A 12806-nucleotide genomic window follows, 5' to 3' on the forward strand; every position below is an offset into this window, starting at 1 on the left:
TAAATAAAGACACTTATGAGCTAATTACAATAGTCCAAATAAACACATTGGAACAAAGATACAAATTAAAGAATCAGATTTCAAGTATAGGCTGAAATTTATGGTAAAATACTTTCAGTATTCAAGTACAAAATACTATAGTAAAGACTAATGTACATATTCGAGCAGAGTTTTATGCTACTTTCACTTTAAGGCACAGATAACCATGAACTGGACATGAACTACTTCAGCATATTTAAGTATATTAATAAAATTTACCATGCTTTTGAAACATTCATAAGGGGCTTTTTCTTTTTGAGGTTGGAAGCCCTCCCTACTACAGCCACTGGTAGGCCCCCCCCCCAAGAAGCCACCTACCTATGCCTCTGTTAAGACTGCCACCCATAATGTTAATGAATTGGGTCAGTTGGTCATTCATTGCCATTTGAACAGACAAACACATGAGCATTTACACTCTGGAAGTAATCTAGTTAAATGCATTCCACTACCTCTGGAATTTGTTGAAAGTGAATAAGCTAAACATATTAGACACCTTTACACCAGTTTAAGCATGCACTTTTTTGATCTGATCAAGCAAAACTTCTCCAGGTGTAAAAGTAGTAGAGAACAAAGCAGATTGTTAAACAAAGGAAGTCATGCTAATGAAATACAAACAAAAGGAAGACTCCTAGTAGACACTTGAGGTCACAGGTTTGTTTATTTTTTCAAAAACAAAAGCAAACACTAAATGAAGAAAACAAGGCAGAGTATTCAGCTATGACTTCACTTGTTGCAACAACCTCAATATGCCTGGAGACAAATGCTTATGAGCAGTCTGAGAGTGCAGAGGTGCTGGATCTTGAAAGCCAGGTTGGACAGACTGCATCAGACTCAAAGCTTGAAGTGGTATTTTTCTGGGTTGCTCCACAGGTTTGGAACCAAGACTGGAAAGAGACATGTAAATTGACTGCTCTGGCTTAGGAGAGACCTTGAATCTCGACTGTTGCGACATAGACTGGTAGCTGGCTTGGGCTGATTGCTGACCACTGGGCTGGGACACAGACTGGTACCTGGCTTGTCCTGATTGCAGACCACTGGGCTGGGACAGAGAATGGTAGCTGGCTTGGGCTGATTGCTGACCACTGGGCTGGGACACAGACTGGTACCTGGCTTGGCCTGATTGCTGAACACTGGGCTGGGACACAGACTGGTACCTGGCTTGGGCTGACTGCAGACCGCTGGGCTGGGACACAGACTGGTAGCTGGCTTGTCCTGATTGCGGACCACTGGGCTGGGACACAGACTGGTACCTGGCTTGGCCTGATTGCAGACCGCTGGGTTGGGACACAGACTGGTACCTGGCTTGGCCTGATTGTAGACCGCTGGGCTGGGACACAGACTGGTACCTGGCTTGGCCTGATTGTAGACCGCTGGGCTGGGACACAGACTGGTACGTGGCTTGTCCTGATTGCAGACCGCTGAGCTGTTGCAATGACTGGTACCTGGCTTGGGCTGACTGCAGGCTGCTGGGCTGGGCCACTGACTGGTACCTGGATTGGCTTGATTGTAGATCGCTGGGCTGGGACACAGACTGGTACCTGGCTTGGGCTGACTGCAGGCCACTGGGCTGGGACACAGACTGGTAGCTGGCTTGTCCTGATTGCGGACCACTGGGCTGGGACACATACTGGTACCTGGCTTGTCCTGATTGCGGACCACTGGGCTGGAACACAGACTGGTACCTGGCTTGGCCTGATTGCAGACCGCTGGGCTGGGACACAGACTGGTACCTGGCTTGGCCTGATTGTAGACCGCTGGGCTGGGACACAGACTGGTACCTGGCTTGGGCTGACTGCAGGCCACTGGGCTGGGACACAGACTGGTAGTTGGCTTGGCCTGATTGCGGACCACTGAGCTGGGACACAGACTGGTAGTTGGCTTGGCCTGATTGTAGACCGCTGGGCTGGGACACAGAGTGGTAGCTTGCTTGTCCTGATTGCGGACCACTGAGCTGGGACACAGACTGGTAGTTGGCTTGGCCTGATTGTAGACCGCTGGGCTGGGACACAGACTGGTAGCTGGCTTGGCCTGATTGAGGACCGCTGGGCTGGGACACAGACTGGTAGCTGGCTTGTCCTGATTGCGGACCACTGGGCTGGGACACAAACTGGTACCTGGCTTGGGCTGATTGAGGACCGCTGGGCTGGGACACAGACTGGTAACTGGCTTGTCCCAACTGCAGACTGCTGGGCCGGGACAAAGACTGGTAGCGGGCTTGTCCTAACTGCAGACTGCTGGGCCGGGACAAAGACTGGTAGCGGGCTTGTCCTAACTGCAGACTGCTGGGCCGGGACAAAGACTGGTAGTGGGCTTGTCCTAACTGCAGACTGCTGGGCCGGGACAAAGACTGGTAGTGGGCTTGTCCTGACTGCAGACCACTGGGGCCATTAACAGACTGGTAGCCAGTTTGTGTTGGTCTTTGGAAACCAAGCTGGGGTACAAACTGGTAGCTGGCTTGTGCTGACGGCAGGCCAGACTGTGAGCTGAATTGGGCTGGTTGTTGGTTGCCAGACTGGTCCACAGACTGTGAGCTGGCTTGGGCTGACAGCAGACTACCTGAGAGTTCAACAGATTGTGAGCTGGCTTGGGCTGGCTCTTGGATGCCAGACTGGTCCACAGACTGAGAGCTGGCTTGGGCTGACAGCAGACTACCTGAGAGTTCAACAGATTGTGAGCTGGCTTGGGCTGGCTCTTGGATGCCAGACTGGTCCACAGACTGAGAGCTGGCTTGGGCTGAAAGCAGACTACCTGACAGTTCAACAGATTGTGAGCTGGCTTGGGCTGGCTCTTGGATGCCAGACTGGTCCACAGACTGAGAGCTGGCTTGGGCTGAAAGCAGACTACCTGACAGTTCAACAGATTGTGAGCTGGCTTGGGCTGGCTCTTGGATGCCAGACTGGTCCACAGACTGAGAGCTGGCTTGGGGTGAAAGCAGACTACCTGACAGTTCAACAGATTGTGAGCTGGCTTGGGCTGGCTCTTGGATGCCAGACTGGTCCACAGACTGAGAGCTGGCTTGGGGTGAAAGCAGACTACCTGACAGTTCAACAGATTGTGAGCTGGCTTGGGCTGGCTCTTGGATGCCAGACTGGTCCACAGACTGAGAGATGGCTTGGGCTGATTGTAGGCGACTGGACTGGTCCACAGATTGCAATACAGCTTGTTCAGAGTTCTGGCTGCTGGCTTGAGATGACTGTTGGAGGCTAGGCTGAGCCACAAGTTGGTATCTTGCCTGTGCTAGCTGCACACCACTAGGCTGAACTGTGGAACCATCACGTGACTGCACTAATTGCTGGCCACTCAGTAATGGCACAAGTCCATATCCAAATGTGGCTTGCCCTAACTGATACCTGGGTTGTGAAAACTCATTTCGCTGCTGCAAAGGCTTGACCAAAAAGGTAGAACTTGACATTTGGACTGGCCCGTTACCAGAAAATAACTTGGAAACAACTTGAAGTCTACTTCTCTGAGGCTTGAAGATGGACTGCACTGCAGACTGGTAGCTGCCTTCCACTTGTTGCCCACTGGGCTGGGACACAGACTGGTAGCTGGCTTGTCCTGATTGCAGACGACTGGACTGGGACACAGACTGGTACCTGGCTTGGGCTGACTGCAGGCCACTGGGCTGGGACACAGACTGGTAGCGGGCTTGTACTGTCTGCTGACCATTGGGCCCGGACAAAGACTGGTAGCGGGCTTGTCCTAACTGCAGACCGCTGGGCCGGGACGAAGACTGGTAGCGGGCTTGTCCTGACTGCAGACCACTGAGGCCATTAACAGACTGGTAGCCAGTTTGTGTTGGTCTTTGGAAACCAAGCTGGGGTACAAACTGGTAGCTGGCTTGTGCTGACGGCAGGCCAGACTGTGAGCTGAATTGGGCTGGTTGTTGGTTGCCAGACTGGTCCACAGATTGTGAGCTGGCCTGGGCTGACAGCAGACTACCTGACAGTTCAACAGATTGTGAGCTGGCTTGGGCTGGCTCTTGGATGCCAGACTGATCCACAGAGTGAGAGCTGGCTTGGGCTGGCTCTTGGATGCCAGACTGGTCCATAGACTGAGAGCTGGCTTGGGCTGACAGCAGACTACCTGAGAGTTCAACAGACTGTGAGCTGGCTTGGGCTGGCTCTTGGATACCGGATTGAGAGCTGGCTTGGGCTGGCTCTTGGATGCCAGACTGGTCCACAGACTGAGAGCTGGCTTGGGGTGACAGCAGACTACCTGACAGTTCAACAGATTCTGAGCTGGCTTGGGCTGGTTGTTGGATGCCAGACTGGTCCACAGACTGAGAGATGGCTTGGGCTGATTGTAGGCCACTGGACTGGTCCACAGATTGCAATACAGCTTGTTCAGAGTTCTGGCTGCTGGCTTGAGATGACTGTTGGAGGCTAGGCTGAGCCACAAGTTGGTATCTTGCCTGTGCTAGCTGCACACCACTAGGCTGAACTGTGGAACCATCACGTGACTGCACTAGTTGCTGGCCACTCAGTAATGGCACAAGTCCATATCCAAATCTGGCTTGCCCTAACTGATACCTGGGTTGTGAAAACTCATTTCGCTGCTGCAAAGGCTTGACCAAAAAGGTAGAACTTGACATCTGGACTGGCCCGTTACCAGAAAATAACTTGGAAACAACTTGAAGTCTACTTCTCTGAGGCTTGAAGATGGGCTGCACTGCAGACTGGTAGCTGCCTTCCACTTGTTGGCCACTGGACTGGGAGCTGTTCTGCACTATTTGCTGGCTACTAGACACCACAGACTCATTACTAGACTGTATTACAGTTTGATAGTTGAGCGGTGTTGGCCCAGGTAGAGACTCAATGGGCATACTTGCACCCATTTCAGTGGTCACAGAACCAGAAACGAGACTGTCACTACCAGCTGAAGATATCAGAGATCCTTGAAGTTGACTACTAGCATCAGAGTCAGAGCCATTTTGTGGACTATAGCTTGCACTGCTATACACACCCTTAACTTGTGCAGCACTGTAAGTGTTACTCCTTGGTCTTAGAGGACTGATGGGATTTGATAAATCAGCCCCATACCAGCTGTAGGAACTTCGTGGCTTCATATCCCGCATGGGGAAACCAGCCTCATGGTAAACAGGATAACCACTCCTGACAAAGCCACCAACTAGAAGAAAACAAAAAAGGAAAGAAAGAATCAGACACGTTAACAAATGCGAATTATAGAACTTGCCTGGATAAACCTTACCACTTCCAAAGTGGTCACAGACACAAAGACTGAGAAGTGCCAAGGAAAAACTGTAGACGAAAAAACAAAACAAAAATCAAAACATGTTAGATGAATGCCACTTGTTAACAAATACTACAATTTTTCATCATACCTTAAGAGTCGGCTAGTGGTACCCTCCATGGCCAAACAAAAATACAACAACTAACCACCTCAACAACACCAGTAAAAATTCATACAAAACATTCTTGACCACCAACACGTATTAGTGTTGCTTGACGGACTCTTTATAGTGCCAGCAACTGCCATTTCCCAATTATTTCTCTACAATCAGTTGTCATGGGAACATGTAATACTCAATTATTAAGTTCAGGTGTTGCAACTATCATGACAGCTGCCATTTCATTAAAGATAGAGTTGTTTTTTTATATTATGATTACTGGACAAAAAGACAGCACACAAAATACTTTTTGGGGATTAATTAAAATTATGTTTTTATTCATTGAGAATACATTTTAACATTTAAAGAAGCATTAGAATGCTCACTGTTTAAAATCTTAGCATTGATTTGGTCAAGCGGCCGTATATATTTTCATATCAAAATCTATTTTGATCAATGATAACAGATGTTATAAATGTTTTTTCTTTCAAATTTGGACTTATGGCTTTAAGTTGTGTTAACCAATCAACAGGTTTGTTTGGAGTATCTTTAGGAGTTGCAAAACTCTTGCAATCTGCAATTCTCAAATGCGAAAATACAAATATCTTTTTGTCTTTATTGAAACTGTTTGAAAACTAGAGTACCCTGGTAATTTTCTTTCAGACTTGTCATGAATAAATACATGTCAACATAAAAATCTGGCAGGACTATTCTTGTTAGCTTTCCTGTGGTGAAAGCTGTGTTCAGGTGAGACCCCCATCAGGTTTCATTTATTTATTTTTTGTATTCAGCTGAATGGACAACTTTATTTTATAACAAAAAGACCAGGGCCCGTATTCATAAAGATTCTAAGAATCCTTTGAGATAACACTTAATTTAGCTTTAATTCTTTTACCTAGTAGTCTCAGTTTAAGAGTGATTTGGGACCGATCTGAGAGCAACTCCGAGTAAGGTAAAGACTAAAGAAAGTCTTAAGCCTCTTAAAGTCTTTGTCCGTGCTCCTAACAATTTTGACCTTAAAACATCTTTTAAAGGTTAATATGCTTTCTGACTTACATTCTTTTATTTTAAGAGTAAACGACCACATTTCTAAGAATTTTCTTTGAATTTTGTCACTAGGAGCTACACTTTTCATTAAGATTCTTTATGAATACAGACCCAGGTCTTAATAGGAAATAAATATAAACACAAAGGGCTCAACATTAAGGAGTTAAATAAAGACACTTATGAGCTAATTACAATAGTCCAAATAAACACATTGGAACAAAGATACAAATTAAAGAATCAGATTTCAAGTATAGGCTGAAATTTATGGTAAAATACTTTCAGTATTCAAGTACAAAATACTATAGTAAAGACTAATGTACATATTCGAGCAGAGTTTTATGCTACTTTCACTTTAAGGCACAGATAACCATGAACTGGACATGAACTACTTCAGCATATTTAAGTACATTAATAAAATTTACCATGCTTTTGAAACATTCATAAGGGGCTTTTTCTTTTTGAGGTTGGAAGCCCTCCCTACTACAGCCACTGGTAGGCCCCCCCCCCAAGAAGCCACCTACCTATGCCTCTGTTAAGACTGCCACCCATAATGTTAATGAATTGGGTCAGTTGGTCATTCATTGCCATTTGAACAGACAAACACATGAGCATTTACACTCTGGAAGTAATCTAGTTAAATGCATTCCACTACCTCTGGAATTTGTTGAAAGTGAATAAGCTAAACATATTAGACACCTTTACACCAGTTTAAGCATGCACTTTTTTGATCTGATCAAGCAAAACTTCTCCAGGTGTAAAAGTAGTAGAGAACAAAGCAGATTGTTAAACAAAGGAAGTCATGCTAATGAAATACAAACAAAAGGAAGACTCCTAGTAGACACTTGAGGTCACAGGTTTGTTTATTTTTTCAAAAACAAAAGCAAACACTAAATGAAGAAAACAAGGCAGAGTATTCAGCTATGACTTCACTTGTTGCAACAACCTCAATATGCCTGGAGACAAATGCTTATGAGCAGTCTGAGAGTGCAGAGGTGCTGGATCTTGAAAGCCAGGTTGGACAGACTGCATCAGACTCAAAGCTTGAAGTGGTATTTTTCTGGGTTGCTCCACAGGTTTGGAACCAAGACTGGAAAGAGACATGTAAATTGACTGCTCTGGCTTAGGAGAGACCTTGAATCTCGACTGTTGCGACATAGACTGGTAGCTGGCTTGGGCTGATTGCTGACCACTGGGCTGGGACACAGACTGGTACCTGGCTTGTCCTGATTGCAGACCACTGGGCTGGGACAGAGAATGGTAGCTGGCTTGGGCTGATTGCTGACCACTGGGCTGGGACACAGACTGGTACCTGGCTTGGCCTGATTGCTGAACACTGGGCTGGGACACAGACTGGTACCTGGCTTGGGCTGACTGCAGACCGCTGGGCTGGGACACAGACTGGTAGCTGGCTTGTCCTGATTGCGGACCACTGGGCTGGGACACAGACTGGTACCTGGCTTGGCCTGATTGCAGACCGCTGGGTTGGGACACAGACTGGTACCTGGCTTGGCCTGATTGTAGACCGCTGGGCTGGGACACAGACTGGTACCTGGCTTGGCCTGATTGTAGACCGCTGGGCTGGGACACAGACTGGTACGTGGCTTGTCCTGATTGCAGACCGCTGAGCTGTTGCAATGACTGGTACCTGGCTTGGGCTGACTGCAGGCTGCTGGGCTGGGCCACTGACTGGTACCTGGATTGGCTTGATTGTAGATCGCTGGGCTGGGACACAGACTGGTACCTGGCTTGGGCTGACTGCAGGCCACTGGGCTGGGACACAGACTGGTAGCTGGCTTGTCCTGATTGCGGACCACTGGGCTGGGACACATACTGGTACCTGGCTTGTCCTGATTGCGGACCACTGGGCTGGAACACAGACTGGTACCTGGCTTGGCCTGATTGCAGACCGCTGGGCTGGGACACAGACTGGTACCTGGCTTGGCCTGATTGTAGACCGCTGGGCTGGGACACAGACTGGTACCTGGCTTGGGCTGACTGCAGGCCACTGGGCTGGGACACAGACTGGTAGTTGGCTTGGCCTGATTGCGGACCACTGAGCTGGGACACAGACTGGTAGTTGGCTTGGCCTGATTGTAGACCGCTGGGCTGGGACACAGAGTGGTAGCTTGCTTGTCCTGATTGCGGACCACTGAGCTGGGACACAGACTGGTAGTTGGCTTGGCCTGATTGTAGACCGCTGGGCTGGGACACAGACTGGTAGCTGGCTTGGCCTGATTGAGGACCGCTGGGCTGGGACACAGACTGGTAGCTGGCTTGTCCTGATTGCGGACCACTGGGCTGGGACACAAACTGGTACCTGGCTTGGGCTGATTGAGGACCGCTGGGCTGGGACACAGACTGGTAACTGGCTTGTCCCAACTGCAGACTGCTGGGCCGGGACAAAGACTGGTAGCGGGCTTGTCCTAACTGCAGACTGCTGGGCCGGGACAAAGACTGGTAGCGGGCTTGTCCTAACTGCAGACTGCTGGGCCGGGACAAAGACTGGTAGTGGGCTTGTCCTAACTGCAGACTGCTGGGCCGGGACAAAGACTGGTAGTGGGCTTGTCCTGACTGCAGACCACTGGGGCCATTAACAGACTGGTAGCCAGTTTGTGTTGGTCTTTGGAAACCAAGCTGGGGTACAAACTGGTAGCTGGCTTGTGCTGACGGCAGGCCAGACTGTGAGCTGAATTGGGCTGGTTGTTGGTTGCCAGACTGGTCCACAGACTGTGAGCTGGCTTGGGCTGACAGCAGACTACCTGAGAGTTCAACAGATTGTGAGCTGGCTTGGGCTGGCTCTTGGATGCCAGACTGGTCCACAGACTGAGAGCTGGCTTGGGCTGACAGCAGACTACCTGAGAGTTCAACAGATTGTGAGCTGGCTTGGGCTGGCTCTTGGATGCCAGACTGGTCCACAGACTGAGAGCTGGCTTGGGCTGAAAGCAGACTACCTGACAGTTCAACAGATTGTGAGCTGGCTTGGGCTGGCTCTTGGATGCCAGACTGGTCCACAGACTGAGAGCTGGCTTGGGCTGAAAGCAGACTACCTGACAGTTCAACAGATTGTGAGCTGGCTTGGGCTGGCTCTTGGATGCCAGACTGGTCCACAGACTGAGAGCTGGCTTGGGGTGAAAGCAGACTACCTGACAGTTCAACAGATTGTGAGCTGGCTTGGGCTGGCTCTTGGATGCCAGACTGGTCCACAGACTGAGAGCTGGCTTGGGGTGAAAGCAGACTACCTGACAGTTCAACAGATTGTGAGCTGGCTTGGGCTGGCTCTTGGATGCCAGACTGGTCCACAGACTGAGAGATGGCTTGGGCTGATTGTAGGCGACTGGACTGGTCCACAGATTGCAATACAGCTTGTTCAGAGTTCTGGCTGCTGGCTTGAGATGACTGTTGGAGGCTAGGCTGAGCCACAAGTTGGTATCTTGCCTGTGCTAGCTGCACACCACTAGGCTGAACTGTGGAACCATCACGTGACTGCACTAATTGCTGGCCACTCAGTAATGGCACAAGTCCATATCCAAATGTGGCTTGCCCTAACTGATACCTGGGTTGTGAAAACTCATTTCGCTGCTGCAAAGGCTTGACCAAAAAGGTAGAACTTGACATTTGGACTGGCCCGTTACCAGAAAATAACTTGGAAACAACTTGAAGTCTACTTCTCTGAGGCTTGAAGATGGACTGCACTGCAGACTGGTAGCTGCCTTCCACTTGTTGCCCACTGGGCTGGGACACAGACTGGTAGCTGGCTTGTCCTGATTGCAGACGACTGGACTGGGACACAGACTGGTACCTGGCTTGGGCTGACTGCAGGCCACTGGGCTGGGACACAGACTGGTAGCGGGCTTGTACTGTCTGCTGACCATTGGGCCCGGACAAAGACTGGTAGCGGGCTTGTCCTAACTGCAGACCGCTGGGCCGGGACGAAGACTGGTAGCGGGCTTGTCCTGACTGCAGACCACTGAGGCCATTAACAGACTGGTAGCCAGTTTGTGTTGGTCTTTGGAAACCAAGCTGGGGTACAAACTGGTAGCTGGCTTGTGCTGACGGCAGGCCAGACTGTGAGCTGAATTGGGCTGGTTGTTGGTTGCCAGACTGGTCCACAGATTGTGAGCTGGCCTGGGCTGACAGCAGACTACCTGACAGTTCAACAGATTGTGAGCTGGCTTGGGCTGGCTCTTGGATGCCAGACTGATCCACAGAGTGAGAGCTGGCTTGGGCTGGCTCTTGGATGCCAGACTGGTCCATAGACTGAGAGCTGGCTTGGGCTGACAGCAGACTACCTGAGAGTTCAACAGACTGTGAGCTGGCTTGGGCTGGCTCTTGGATACCGGATTGAGAGCTGGCTTGGGCTGGCTCTTGGATGCCAGACTGGTCCACAGACTGAGAGCTGGCTTGGGGTGACAGCAGACTACCTGACAGTTCAACAGATTCTGAGCTGGCTTGGGCTGGTTGTTGGATGCCAGACTGGTCCACAGACTGAGAGATGGCTTGGGCTGATTGTAGGCCACTGGACTGGTCCACAGATTGCAATACAGCTTGTTCAGAGTTCTGGCTGCTGGCTTGAGATGACTGTTGGAGGCTAGGCTGAGCCACAAGTTGGTATCTTGCCTGTGCTAGCTGCACACCACTAGGCTGAACTGTGGAACCATCACGTGACTGCACTAGTTGCTGGCCACTCAGTAATGGCACAAGTCCATATCCAAATCTGGCTTGCCCTAACTGATACCTGGGTTGTGAAAACTCATTTCGCTGCTGCAAAGGCTTGACCAAAAAGGTAGAACTTGACATCTGGACTGGCCCGTTACCAGAAAATAACTTGGAAACAACTTGAAGTCTACTTCTCTGAGGCTTGAAGATGGGCTGCACTGCAGACTGGTAGCTGCCTTCCACTTGTTGGCCACTGGACTGGGAGCTGTTCTGCACTATTTGCTGGCTACTAGACACCACAGACTCATTACTAGACTGTATTACAGTTTGATAGTTGAGCGGTGTTGGCCCAGGTAGAGACTCAATGGGCATACTTGCACCCATTTCAGTGGTCACAGAACCAGAAACGAGACTGTCACTACCAGCTGAAGATATCAGAGATCCTTGAAGTTGACTACTAGCATCAGAGTCAGAGCCATTTTGTGGACTATAGCTTGCACTGCTATACACACCCTTAACTTGTGCAGCACTGTAAGTGTTACTCCTTGGTCTTAGAGGACTGATGGGATTTGATACATCAGCCCCATACCAGCTGTAGGAACTTCGTGGCTTCATATCCCGCATGGGGAAACCAGCCTCATGGTAAACAGGATAACCACTCCTGACAAAGCCACCAACTAGAAGAAAATAAAAAAGGAAAGAAAGAATCAGACACGTTAACAAATGCGAATTATAGAACTTGCCTGGATAAACCTTACCACTTCCAAAGTGGTCACAGACACAAAGACTGAGAAGTGCCAAGGAAAAACTGTAGACGAAAAAACAAAACAAAAAATTAAAACATGTTAGATGAATGCCACTTGTTAACAAATACTACAATTTTTCATCATACCTTAAGAGTCGGCTAGTGGTACCCTCCATGGCCAAACAAAAATACAACAACTAACCACCTCAACAACACCAGTGAAAATTCATACAAAACATTCTTGACCACCAACACGTATTAGTGTTGCTTGACGGACTCTTTATAGTGCCAGCAACTGCCATTTCCCAATTGTTTCTCTACAATCAGTTGTCATGGGAACATGTAATACTCAATTATTAAGTTCAGGTGTTGCAACTATCATGACAGCTGCCATTTCATTAAAGATAGAGTTGTTTTTTTATATTATGATTACTGGACAAAAAGACAGCACACAAAATACTTTTTGGGGATTAATTAAAATTATGTTTTTATTCATTGAGAATACATTTTAACATTTAAAGAAGCATTAGAATGCTCACTGTTTAAAATCTTAGCATTGATTTGGTCAAGCGGCCGTATATATTTTCATATCAAAATCTATTTTGTTCAATGATAACAGATGTTATAAATGTTTTTTCTTTCAAATTTGGACTTATGGCTTTATGTTGTGTTAACCAATCAACAGGTTTGTTTGGAGTATCTTTAGGAGTTGCAAAACTCTTGCAATCTGCAATTCTCAAATGCGAAAATACAAATATCTTTTTGTCTTTATTGAAACTGTTTGAAAACTAGAGTACCCTGGTAATTTTCTTTCAGACTTGTCATGAATAAATACATGTCAACATAAAAATCTGGCAGGACTATTCTTGTTAGCTTTCCTGTGGTGAAAGCTGTGTTCAGGTGAGACCCCCATCAGGTTTCATTTATTTATTTTTTGTATTCAGCTGAATGGACAACTTTATTTTATAA

General features: G+C 48.2%; 3 protein-coding genes across 5 annotated transcripts in view; 1 reads left to right on the forward strand and 2 right to left on the reverse strand.

Moving 5' to 3' along the window:
* The window catches only part of ttc24 (tetratricopeptide repeat domain 24), a 112966-nt gene that overhangs the window by 90007 nt on the left and 10153 nt on the right, over window positions 1-12806 (forward strand). The gene's annotated exons all lie outside the window — the stretch shown is intronic.
* On the reverse strand, window positions 679-5511 carry LOC148977097 (uncharacterized). Its single transcript, XM_089118126.1, has 3 exons — window positions 5384-5511; window positions 5251-5300; window positions 679-5169 (listed from the first exon to the last, which is right to left on the reverse strand). The coding sequence occupies exons 1-3, from the start codon at window positions 5410-5412 to the stop codon at window positions 755-757; spliced, it is 4494 nt and encodes a 1497-aa protein (XP_088974252.1). The 5' UTR covers window positions 5413-5511; the 3' UTR covers window positions 679-754.
* Window positions 7279-12101, reverse strand: LOC148977098 (uncharacterized). The gene is made up of 3 exons (XM_089118127.1): window positions 11985-12101; window positions 11851-11900; window positions 7279-11769 (listed from the first exon to the last, which is right to left on the reverse strand). The coding sequence occupies exons 1-3, from the start codon at window positions 12011-12013 to the stop codon at window positions 7355-7357; spliced, it is 4494 nt and encodes a 1497-aa protein (XP_088974253.1). The 5' UTR covers window positions 12014-12101; the 3' UTR covers window positions 7279-7354.

The sequence above is a fragment of the Pimephales promelas genome, chromosome 12, assembly GCF_988280905.1.
Source record: "Pimephales promelas chromosome 12, fPimPro1.hap1.1, whole genome shotgun sequence".
NCBI classification, from domain to species: Eukaryota; Metazoa; Chordata; class Actinopteri; order Cypriniformes; family Leuciscidae; genus Pimephales; species Pimephales promelas.